Source organism: Artibeus jamaicensis, unplaced genomic scaffold (assembly GCF_021234435.1).
Source record: "Artibeus jamaicensis isolate MK-2021 breed Jamaican fruit bat unplaced genomic scaffold, CSHL_Jam_final contig_3214, whole genome shotgun sequence".
In the NCBI taxonomy this organism is placed as follows: domain Eukaryota; kingdom Metazoa; phylum Chordata; class Mammalia; order Chiroptera; family Phyllostomidae; genus Artibeus; species Artibeus jamaicensis.
Genome location: NW_026521760.1, coordinates 1,347,288 through 1,360,522, shown reverse-complemented (window position 1 = coordinate 1,360,522; position 13,235 = coordinate 1,347,288). Strand labels below are relative to the sequence as shown.

At 38.9% G+C, this 13,235-nt stretch overlaps 1 protein-coding gene across 16 annotated transcripts in view; it reads left to right on the top strand.

The window, feature by feature from the left end:
* The window catches only part of MCTP1 (multiple C2 and transmembrane domain containing 1), a 493,900-nt gene that overhangs the window by 423,663 nt on the left and 57,002 nt on the right, over positions 1–13,235 (top strand). For all 16 annotated transcript variants that reach the window (XM_053663569.1, XM_053663564.1, XM_053663565.1 and 13 more), the window contains one exon: positions 3,252–3,305. In XM_053663569.1, coding sequence (XP_053519544.1) covers positions 3,252–3,305 — 54 coding nt within the window. The remainder of the gene's footprint in view (positions 1–3,251; positions 3,306–13,235) is intronic.

Sequence of the window (13,235 nt, the reverse complement as noted above, 5' to 3'; positions counted from 1 at the left end):
ATGTGTCAATTAAGCTTTTGGTTTGTTTTATGGTTCAATAATGTTTTGAATTTTTGAAAATCAGCTTGAAGGTGATGGAGATTTCCAGATCTTAAAATAAAGGTTAGATATTCATGGTTTGTATCTTCAGACAAATATGTGAAGACATTTTGAATATTTGCTTTTATTAACCTGCATGATGAAGTACAAATCTTTCCAGGCGAGCTAGTTCAGTTCTGTGAGATAAATACAGGCACCTTACCAAAAAGTGTGTTCAAGAATACAAAGAATAGATGATGCAGGCATCTATTCGCTCTATCAACAAATACTTCTTGAATACCCACTATGTATCTTGCAGTCTGCTGGGCACAATGTAACACCACCACCCTGACTTTCTAGCGCCTTCAGTGTGATGGTCAACACTGAAGAGGGGAGGCATGTAAGATTCTCAATAATATCTAGTGAAAGTATCGTCAGAGTTCATACACAGGAATAAGAATGTAATCTTCATTTTTTTCCTTGACATTTTTGATACATGATTTGCATGGGTAACTTTAGCAAAAAACTACTTAATCTAATGCATATTAAATAATCATGTTGTATACCTTAATATTAGTGTATATAATTTTTATTTATTTGTTTTTAATAATTTTTCTTTTTTAATTACAGTTGACATACAATAGTGAATTAGCTTCAGGTGTACAGCATAGTGATTAGATATCTATAACTTGCCAAGTGGTCACCTCAATAAGTCTAGTACCCCTCTGATACCTACATAGTTATTAAAATGTTATTGACCATATTCTCTGTGTTGTACTTCATATGTCCATGACTGCTTTTATAACTGGCAATTTGCCCATCTTATCCCTTCCTCTTTTTCACCCATCCTGGCAACCATCAAGATGTTTGTCTATAAGTTTGTTTCTGTTTTGTTTATTTTGTTTCTTCTGGTTCACATACAATCAATATCATATGGTATTTGTTTTTCTCTGACTCATTTCACCTACCGTAATTCTCTCTAGGTCCCAGGTCTATCTTTATTGACACAAATGGCAATATTTCATTTTATAATATTTTATGGCTGAGCAATAGTCCACTGCATATATATATCACAGCTTCTTTATCCATTTGTCTGTCAATGGATACATAGTTTGCCTCCAAATAAATAAAATGAAATAGATAATGATCAACCTTAAAAATTACTTAGTTGTAAATCTAAAATTTAAAACATCATTTTATTAGAGATACAAAATTATAATCATTTTTAAAAGTCTCATGAGGGGTAGGTTTTTGGGCTTTTTTTTTTAAAGAACTGGGTAGGGTTTGAAACCCCACTCTGTTATGCCACAGTCTGGGTTTGAGTCCTAGTTCAACTACTTGTTGTTCGGTGAATTCTTTTCTTTTGATGTAATACAATGTACTGAAATATTGTGACTGCTTTTCCTGTTTGAACCTCCAACACAGCCCAGTTGGGAATAGTCTGGCATATAGTGCCTACGTTATACATCATTACTATTGTAGTCTGTATACCTATGATATGAGTACTTTAAAAGTGTAGGAAATTAAAAATCAACAGGAAAATTATCTTATAGTCCTCATTAAAATTCTACTGGATTATAAGCCTTTTGAGAGCTGATATGAGTATAGATGAATTATCTCTGTGTTACTCATTTTGTATTTCCACTTTACCTAGCACTGTGCTCCTTGGGCCAATGGGACTTATAATGGTGCTTATGGACTGGCTGCATCTAGTTATAGAGAGAAGGTCAAGAATCCTTCTTTCTTGCTGAGGCTGAATTGCTTTATATGTCTCCAAAATAAGAGTAAACTCTCAAGTGACACTGGAAACAACGTGTGTAGTAAAACACATTGTTTTACTACAGTTTATTCAAAATGCTGAATTTCAAATGCAAGACAATTTGAACAAACCATATAATAGAAGGTTGAAAGTATGACATTAAATTAAGAACAGTCTCTCAGGTTATTAGATGCTTTGAGCCATATTGGTTCATAAGAACTGGATGTTTGTGTTTGGGCTATTATTTTAAAGCGAATAATGCTTTTGGAATATGTGACAAAAATTATTAGGATAACTGAGAGTCCTGTATGTTATCTAGTTTATGTAACTCTTCCCATGATACCATCTTAGTTATTGAAGTTTTTGTTCAATGACTATGTGTGTTCCTGTCTGTATCATAAAGCCCCAGGAAGGAAGGGCTAGTGGTCTCTTATCTTGTACAGGTATCACCCTGAGGAGGAAGGCTAAAAATATTTGATAATCACATTATCTATTGAGTTTATTAGGAGCTAGAGATACAGACTAGATAAAAAAAGTAGAAATGCCACATGATTTAGAAATGACATGAATAGAATCATCAGTTATCACTCACTTGAACAACCCTCCCAATTAAAAAAATTTTATTTCCATTGAATGTTGTGTTTATGTGTATGTGCATATGTGCATAGGTATATAAAATCATAATCTAACACCTGAAGTCCTAGTCATAATGGCTGTATTTATATAATGATCAAGGTAAACAGAAACTATCTGGCAAATCCAAAATGACTATTCCATTCTGCTAAGGAGATAAACTAAAAGCTGTTAAAAAAAGACATGTGTGCATATCCACCTGCGTACATGCATATCATACACCTTTGATTATTAAATACACTTCTAATCTTCTTTCAATAATAACATCCATTCTCATTGTAAATCACAGAGAATTAATGTTAGCATATCAGCTAACCTACAAAATCAAAAAGTAATACAGAGATAGTCAAGGCTTGACAGTTATACACAGAATTAAAACTAGAGCCATGAAAGGTTAGTTTTGTGCCATAGACCACCCACATGATTCAATGAGCAGAGTTTGGTGAAACTAAATTAAAAATAGAGCTTTTTTCTGCTTACTTATCTAGCTCCAAATTTAAAGCGCTTGATAAGTAGAGACAGCAAAGTAGGTAAAAAAGGAAATTTCCTGATTTCAAGCATCTCTCAAATGAATGTTCATTTACCTAATGCATATTTCAGATTCTCTGGGTTGTCACAGAATATTTCACACAAATAGGGTTCCCCTGACTGGGATTCAGTTCCCTGGTTTTAATCAATTAAAGGCATGGCATTTTCCTCATCACTATCTCCAGATCAAATATTCCCTCACAGTGCATCTGTTTCAAACGTTAATAAAGTTTTCATTTCCAAAAGGTTCAAAGTGACAGAACAAAATTCTCTCCTTTAAGAGCATGAAAACGACTTCTGTTTCTGTCTGCAGGTAGTGGAGGACATGCTAGAGGACGAGGAAGAAGAAGATGACAAAGATGACAAGGTAATTATCTTTCCCAGCACTCGGGTACCTGGGGATGGGGAAATGCAGACATGACACTGTTTTCACAGACAGTTAACAAAGGAGTTGAAGTGTTTGAGTCCAGAAAATTGGACAGTGCTGTTTATCATCCTAACAATGCCACTGCATGTTGCAAAGAGGGAGAGAGGGCTATAAATCCTCTTCGCTTTTGTCCAGAGCTGGGTCAAATATTTTTCTGCCAGGGACAAAAAAAATAATTCAGCTTGTCTGGAACTTGATAGCTCTCCTGAAGATAACAGCAGTGACAACTGTTTTGAAGGGCAAAAATTTGTCCTGTCTTGAGTGTTACAAATCGGGCTACACTTTGGGGGAAGAGAGAAGAGGAAAAATAGCAGGCTGCCTAAGTTGAACATGGATATTGTCATCTGTAATTTTCGAAAAGTGGCTGATCAAAGGAACACATGTGAGCAGAGGGGCATTTAAATAATCCTGGTGCTCATTGCCCTCTGCCTAGACCTGACTTGGAATGGCCCTGTGGCTTCCTGGTCAGGAAAGCATGTTTGGAGAGGCTTGTTTTTCAATTGCTCCTGGGGTTGGGGATGGTGTCTACAGTAAAGCACAGCTAGTTTCTAGGACTACTTGGATTGGTTGTCCCCTGGGGAGAGAGGACAACTCAGGGGAGGAATTAGAATGACCTTGCACTGCTGCAGCAGCGCCTGGGGTCGGAAGAACGGCCTTGTGCGGCAGGGAGGATAGCAACGCTGGTTTGTCATGTTGGGCACTTCAAGAGGCAAACTCGTCCTCGGGTGGGACTGAGAGGGCGAGCGAGACTCTTGTTCATTAGTTCTAACATGTAAAACCGGATTTTGACTTTCAGCAGAATCTATCTGAATTCTGTTAAAGTAAAGCAGTGAAATTTTTCTGAAGGAAGGAGAAAAATGGTGTATCTTAATTTATACCCTTGACCTTTGATTCTAGTAGAGATGTACAGTCATATTTTAGTTTAAGAATTTGTGTGCTAGAGGCAAGCATTGGAAATGTCAAAAAAATTCACAGTGATTCTTTAACTCCCAAATGATTTTTTCCCTAATATTTAATGCTAAAAAGAAAATGGAAACACATACACACACATTTTTTCCTTACTAATGCTCTTTCAAACATTTTTAAATTAATAGAGCTTTTATGTAAAATTTTTCTTATGTACATCATTTAGTCATTAGCAATATCAGCAAACATAAACTAACAAAAATCTTTCTACAAAAACACCTATGTGCTTGTTTTTAATAACAAGACCATACACTTATGGCATTATGTGGTATGATTTATTGTTAAGGTCAGTTGTAGAGTTGTAGAGAGCTTGTATTTTAACTCAACGTGCCAGTTCCGAATCATCATTTCCCTGCTGATAAACACTTAGCTGCCATCTATTTATGGCCATTTTCCTTTGCTTGTTGCTGCTTTATTATTAAAGCCACCATGAAGATCCATTCTGGCGGTGGGCATTTCCCCAAAACTGTTAATAAATGGAGACCCTTAGTGAAGTCTAGTGCCTCAATTGTCCCTGCTTGAAGTCAGGCTGTATTTTATAGCCAATTTGTTGATATTCTATACCACTAATCTCTGCTTTATGGTCATTTTCTAACAGAGAGGATGGTAGCAGTGGAAAATCAATAGCACACCTGGTTAGCCAGCTTACCAAAACATAGATGCCGAGTAGGACATGCCATGGTGGAAGCAGCACCAGTCCCTTTGTAATCCAGTGTTGAGTTGTCTGAACTTGACACCCCCCCTTTTTAACACATTTTTAGACCTAGTTACCGAAGTTAATTGAAAGGTGTGCCCAAATTACTGTGTGATTCAACTGGATTCTTCTGTACAGGATGCCAACAAACACTGTGTTTTCCATATGGAAGGACTGTGAGCTGTTTTTCATAAATCCAGTCCTTTATTTGAGTGATATATAAGATTTTTCTTTTTAAATTCATAATGTGATTTATAACATTAAAATCATATCTGAACAGAAAGAAAATCTCAAATGTAATAGTTTACAGTAGACTTTAGGGGCTTGCATAGTAGAGGGAATATTTTTAGAGTGGACATTTTGAAGAACAAAGTTTTTACTCTAAGAAATGGAAATACCAAAGGATTCTTCAAGTTTCTATTTTCCAGCTTCTCTGGAGCAGCTCTTGCAGTGGTGAATGCTGCAAGCCTTGGCTATCAGTGTGTCTGAGTGGGAGACGGGTAATTTCCTACTTTAAAAAATTCATTGGTTCCTCTATTTAAAGTTTGTGTATAGAGTCATGCATAATGGAATTTCATGAGAAAACAAATGTATCTTTTGCCATACGAGCAGGTATTGACCTCTAGCTCTCATTATTTCTCTGTTTTCTCATATGGTATAATAGTAGGGTCAGGTCAATGGGTCCTCTTATAGGATAAAAGTAAAAAAGATTAATAAATGTGCCAAAGCCTCACTTTAATTGAACCTGAAGCATATGTTGCAAGTATGTAAAATATGTCCCAGATGTTTCACCAGGGCTGGTGTCTTGGCTTTCCCTGATTACCACAAGGCAACTATTAGTCCTATAACCTTTGGACTTGGGGGTAAATGGGGTATTACATGGCACAGAATGAGAGCACCTGTTTTCCATTCAGCAAAGACCCCTGGCAGGCTTTGCCTAAGCTTATCCATATGTTTTCACTTAGCAGATTGTTGGGCGATTATGAAAAGTGTCTTTCTTTAGAGCCAGCATTGATATTAGTCACTCACAATGAAAGGGCAAGTCATTGGCTACTTGACAAGGTCCGTGTGGGCATAAACTGAAGTCATTTATTTCATTTGAGCTTGGAGTGTTTTCTCTCAACATAATTACATAGATGGTATAAGAAGTTGAAGCAGACCAAGATATAATTACTTAACATAGTAGTTTTGTAATAGCTTTTCTTTAGTGCTGATTTTAGCACCTGGGAAGACTTTGGGTAAAGGTGGTAAAAGCTCAGTCATCATTTACCTGGATCCCTAGATCTTAAGTGTTGTACATTGTGGCCTTTTGGGTATTTTTGGGCATGTGAATTCTTCCTTTTTACTAAAACAGCTGAGGGTTTGTGATCCTTGGACTTATTCTTCATTCCAGAATCCATTGTTGACTTTAGCCTACATCATTGGCTTGTTAATATTTTTGCTTACCTGCTTTATGTAGTAATGCTGTGTTAAGCTTTGCCGGAGATGCAATTAAATGTTAGAAAGACATCATACTGGTTTCTCAGTTCCCTTCGCTATAGAGAGTTTTTTCAGCCACCAACCACAAAGTCACAGTTTGATCTGATTTCTGACCGGACGCCAAATCCTGACTTTGTGGTTAATAGAATATCTTGTAAATAAGGCTTAGCTAAATTACCTAGGAGGAGCTATCAACAAGCCGTATAAGGGTGTTTTTCACTATGTTATATATAATACAGTGGTCAATCGAGATAACTTAGACATCTAATTAATGAATATCAACTTTTGTTTTGTAGCTTAAAAAGTTTAGGCATGTTTCCCATGGTGTGTCCTCCCCTTATAATGGGACCCAGCTGCAATATCAGGAAGCAGAAGATAGAATGCAGGTTTTCCTCAGGAAAGGCAAGGACTCAAATGCATGGCATTCTAGTAATGTTTATTGGTAAAAGATATTAAAATGTCCAGGCGTTTATGCTCACATTGCTTTTCCTTTTTTCTTCAACCATTATGTCAAGGTTACTGTGTATCAAGATAAACTAAATGCAGTGAATGAAACATATCTGAATTACTTCAAAATACAGATTGTTTGCTTTAATTCTTGAAATCTGTATCTTCCAGTTAGATTCTCCAGCCCTAAGCATGTATATAATATACCCAAGGTGCATACATCTTTGTGTCTCAAACCAACTGTGAGGGAGGAAAAAAAGATAACTCTGATACATGATATGAGAGAAGATTTTAATCTGACAATATGGCATTTTCTTATTCAATAAAATAACTGCATGCAGGGAAAACAGATTAAAGCTTTGGAGAAAAGCAGGGAAAGAGAAGACAAGAAAAAAATCTCCTTTAAATAAAATCCCAAATCATGTTTAAGTAGAACACCATTTTATTAGTTTATTAGTTTCTATTGCTGCATAAAAAAATCACCATTAATTTTGAGGCTTAAAACCATATGCATTTATTAGCTGTCAGTTTAGTGGGTCAGAAGTCCAGGCACAGTTCAGGAGAGTTCTCTGCTCAGAGTCTCACACTCAGGGTATCAGTCAAGCTGCATTCTGGTCTAGAGGCTCTACAGAACAGTCCCCTTCCAAGCTCATTCCGTTTGTCCATAGAATTCAGTTTCTCATAGTTAGAAGGCTGAAGCCTTTGTTTTCTTGTCAGCTTTCCGTTTAGTGACCACTTTCCATGACCCTCTCCAAATTTACACCCATCAGTGGAGACCCTCCCATCTGTCAAATCCTTCTCACCCTTCAAAACTCCTTCTTCACAAAGAGCCTACTCCCTTTAAGGGCTTGTTGATTAGGTCAGGCTGACCAAAAATAATCTCCCATTTAAAAGTCAATGTGCCATCAAAACCCAATCATGGGAATGACTATCCCATCATACTTCTAGATCCCTCACACACAGGGGGAATGGAGTGTACAGGAGCAATGCCCTGGGACGTGGGACCTTGGCAGCCATCTCACAGTTCTGCCTGCTACAACCATCCAGACCCACCCATGCTCTAGAACAGAAATGGAGCAATGTTTGTGTTCCTTGTCTATATCTATTGTTAGGCTGTGATATAACTGTTCTATAATAAACAAATCAGACATGTCCTCTCAAAAATTATAGGAAACATTTCATACCAGAGGTGTAAACTGAGGTATATTTTATAATGCAATATGTTTCACTTATTTCCTCATTCTGCTCTGGGGTGAGAGGCAGCCGGACATGCAGCCAACCCAGTGGGCTGTTTCCTTTTGTTGTTTCCTTCTGGGAAGAAGAGCAAATAAGAATAAAATTGGCAAAAAGTGGGGATGGGTCCATTCCTTCTTTTGGGGACCTGTTGGTGCTTAGATCCATTGAGCTAAGAGCTCACTGACCTCAAGACGGTAGAAACACTCTCTGCTTAATCTAGACTCACAGCAACACACAGCTGCAGGATGCCCGAGACAGGTGAGCCTCAGAAGGCTGCCTCTCTGCCCTGTGGCCTTATGCCTCCTTGGAGGAGGCAGGCCTGTACATGTGCAGTGCACATCCTCATTGTGGCCTCAGCTAGTGCTGCCCCCAAATAGTCCTTAAGCACAGCCCAGACACACCGCACCTGGCTGAGTCCCCGGGGAGAGAGGATCTGCAGCACTGTGACTCTGACTGGTGAGGTTCCCGGGAGGGTTGGGGTTTGATTGATGAATGGTGTGAGCCAGACTTCTTAGTGGAATTCTGGGATTCGGGGCCTCATTGTCTCTCATCCCAGGACTCCCTTGGTAGGCCAAGGGAACTTAGGAGAGCCCATGAGACCTGCCATCCTCTGAGCAGCCCCTGGCCATCAACCCTTCCCAGCCCCTCCTCTCCCTGCCTCTCCTAGCTCAATCTCATTTTAAAATGAGGAAGCTGTGGTTCAGCCCAATTTAAGTGAATTGGCAAAGGTGATACAGATAATAAGTGGCAGAGCCAGTACTAACACTCAGGTTTTCCAAGTTTGGCATCTTTGCCCTTCCTTAAGACTAGGTTTTCCAGGAAAAACAAAATCAAAGTACAGATGCTGTACAAAGTACAGACATCAGGCTGGAAAACACTGAGTTGGCGAAAGAGAAGAGTAACAAACAACCTGGGAGTCGCTGAGGCTTTGTGAGACATAGTGAGATTCCTGGAGTCCTCCAGAACCCTTGTCGAATTCACATTGTGTCAAGGAGATCATCTTTGGGAAAGTCTTCATCATTAGTACTACACTATTTCTTTAAAAAAAGGACTGTATATTCATGGTTTCACATTAAGGTCACTGGAGACAGAAATAGCATTCAAGGAGTTCTATTTAATGATTCCAGCGATCCTTCCATCCTTCTCTCTGTAAGCAAACTGGCCAAGTTCGTCACTCCTCGCTCCAGTTTGCAGACGCACTGCCCCTGCCAGCCTTGGCATGTTCGGGTGCATGTCTGCCCTCTGTGCCCTTCCAGAGTGGCAGCTAAGCTAAGAGAATTTAAATGGAAAGATTTAACTAGATAATTTGGCAAGAATATCCATCAAGTAAAGCAAACTATGAATGGACTTTTTCTTGTTGGATTATTCTAATAATTGGATTTCCTCTTCCTCAAAAAAGCAGAACTTCTTATTTGAAGGTCAACCAAATGTGTCAAGACAGGTCTTCTGGAAAGTTAGTTAACTTCTCTACTACAGCAGTGAACTTCCTCCCGCACTCCCATTTCTTGACAAAACCTCTCGAAATAGCAGCATGTCAGCCCTGGCTCTCAGGAGGTTGACAACGTTCGTAGAAATAGACACAGTTTTTTTCAGTGTCGCTGGCAGAGGCGTTGACACCGGCTGACACCACTGTATGTTGAGATGAGGAGCATGTTTTTTCACCAAAGCAGTAAAACCAGATGTGTTGCCAAGCATCACAGATGCTCCATCTGAGTCCAGAGTGCCAAGATTTTTATTCTGCCTGAAAGTTTGTTTGGCAAAGAAAGGCTTTACCATGCTAACGATATTGACTCTGCAGATTCTAAAGGACTTCATGAAGTAGGAATTCTTGACTGTAATAGCTTGCCAACAGGAGTTGGCTATGCAAACGCAGGTATCTATTTTCATTAGGTTACATGCCAAAGGGAAATATTAAGCAAATGTCAGAAATTCTTGTAGTGTTGACATCATTTGGTGAGAACACAACTTCAAGAAAAGTGTGGCTTCACCAAAATATTTCCAGTGGCATGTGGGTTATTTTTCTTGGTAATATGATGAACTAAAAAAAAAGTTTTTCTTTTTTTTTTTTAGGGCAAATCCAAAGCCAGGTAGGGTCCAAGTCTTTAAAAATCAAGATGTTTTTATTTTTCAAAAATCCACAATGTCTAATAGATTTCCAAAGTAGGCAGTGATAGGTACTCCTTCAATTTTATTGGTTCCATGCTTCCATTGGCCAGGATCTCGTCACACAAGAAACACTGTACTTCTTATGTTTCATCGCCCTCCATAACTAATACAAAACCAATGGATTTGAAAACTTTATGCTACTAACTTTTAAAATTTCAACTTAAGCTAGACTCAAAATAAACACAGATGTATGACTATAACTATGTTAGTGGGGTGTTTTTTTTAATGCCTACCAACAGGAAACTATTTTAGAGGGTCTAACACAGTAGTAACAATGTCTCCTCTTTACCTTCAACAGCATCTTGGGTAGATTCCTTTCTTTTCAAGACATCTTTCCCTGCCTCCTGATTTCAGGTTTGACATATAACTCACTTTCACTAGCTCATGCTGCTGCCCGAGAGAAGACTCAAGAGTACTTCTGGGCTCTGCCATGTCTTTTCCTTCTGAAATGCAGCCAGAACTGTTCACTCTGAGGGTCTGCCATTAGCCTGAGTTCCGAAATAAAGACATCATGGCACCAGCCCTGTTGGTGGGCCCGTAGTGTGAGCGAGACACCTGTGTTTCTGTAGGCCTCTGTGATTTCGGCCTTTGCTACTACAACATAATTTAGTCTATGCTGACAGATACGTCACCCCATCCCATACCACTCTGTGTGAATCACCGTCTTAGTATTATAATTTGGCATAAAACATAAATTTTTATAAAAATCGAAGTCTCAGAAAGGATTTAAAATGCCTTTTTCTAAGTTCATAGACCTACCTACCCTCACACCTTGAAGCCCAGTCTCATATATGGGTTTCACCATTTTGTTATTGTGTCTCTCTGATTGAAAAATACTCTTTTCCATGAACATATATTGAGGGACCAGTCACTGAGTAGACAAAGATGAATATGACGCAATATGGGCTTTCAGTAGTCACTGTCTGATGGGATCCTTGGTTATGTAAACCAGTAATTATATTGCAGCGAGAAACATGATAAAGTTTTGGAGAGAGTTTGGGTGGGGAAAATCAGGAAGGTGTCTTTTCACAGAGTCGTCAGCAAAGGCTGAAAGTGGCATTTAGTTTGGTCTTGAGGGAGGAATGCGAATGTAAGAGGAAGTGTGGTGTGTCACATCAAGGAGTACGTGGTGTGTACGTGGTGTAGTAGGAGCCTAAAATTCAGGTGGGATTGGAGGAAAAGGACACTGGAAAGGCACATTTAAGCTTCCGAAGACAAACCCATGCTGTGGACACCAGCGAGTCTTGTATAGCTCCATTTTCTTTCCCTCCCCTCGACTTACGGTTTTCAGCTACAACACTGAATAGTCGATTCAAAGTACTTTTCTCAGTCACCTCAGGGAACCATCGACTTACAGTTTTCAGCTACAACACTGAATAGTCGATTCAAAGTACTTTTCTCAGTCACCTCAGGGAACCATCCGCCAGGGCTGTGCCTCACACCTTCATCTCACCTGGTTGAATGACAAAAATGAGAGAAGAAAAAGTGGAGAGGGAAACTGAGGCAGTTGACTGTGTTGTTTTATTTGTTTTCTTAATTTGCTCACCTCCAGGTCTGCCAGTCTCTGAAACTAGAACAATAGGCAGGATGCGGTGATCACATCAAATCATGTTGTGGTTCTCTCTGCTTAGTGGAATGGAAGGTTCTGGCCCCGTGAGAAGGATTGTACTTTATGAACTTGTCTTGTGTAGATTCTGTGATTGTCCAATGTATTGAATCTCATATTAAATTCCATGTATTTTTGTTATAATTCTTTAAAAAAAAGAAACAGTGTGAACCATTAAAAGGTATTAATATTTAAAAAAGACCGAAGGCTTTACCCATCATCTGAGGAACTTGAATTATATTCTCCAGGCAATGAGGGATCAAATGCGGTTCCGAAGGAGGGAACTGTGGTGGTGGAACTTGTTCTTTAAGAAGAAAAAGTGGGCCATTGGGCAGGGAACGGAATACAAAGGGAGGAGGTGCCACAGTGGCCCTGGCAAGAAATAATGGCATCTTGCACTTGAATAGTCATAATGAGAATAGAAACAAATTTGAAAGAGATTTTTAACAGTAACTGTGATAAGATTACTTTAAACATTACGTTGAACAGAGTAAGAGGAATTTAGGCCTGCACGTGGCCAGGAGATGCCCGGCTGAGACATCTTTACATTTGTACAGCACGGCACATGTTTCTAACTCCTTTTCCCTTCCTTGCTGTATTTAATGTTCACAATAATGCTGTGCACTGACTTATCAAATATCATTCCCACGGGTCAGTGTTAGGAACATTAATTTGACTAATGGGAAAGTAGCTAAGATTAGAGATCAGTTAATGTGACGAAAATGGAGAAGTACTTGAGCCTAAAAACAAGTTAACATATCTAATAGAAATGCTAAGTGTAGGAATTAGATAACTTGTCTGATGTGAAGAAAATGAGGTCAGAAAATAAATCCTCTAGTTAATTTTCCTCCCCAGTCCTGTTATAGCAAAGCCTGTCCACCTATCTAGAGATGACAGCGAGGCCACTTGGAATGCGGTTTTGCGTCGCCGTAGCCATAGCCCGTTCTGGTCAGTAGAGACCCTATGTGCCTGCCCAGTGCTCTTTTCCCTGGGCACTACGTCTTAGGAGAGCATTCGGAAAGATGATTGCAATAGGTCCATATACAGGGCCTTTTATCCAGTGTGATCCCAATAAGTAAGTACAGATCCAATGTAAAAACAAGAAGTATTAATGTAAATGGAAGCAAAATATACTTAATGCCTCAAAAGTTGGTTCAGAGCAAAAGGTAGTTTAGTAACCATGCTTTTTCTGGCTTTGATCTAAGAGTCATCAGAAAAATAATGATGCTGGAGGAACGTGGGTCAGTTGAGAAACAGCTACTATTGTCACTACATT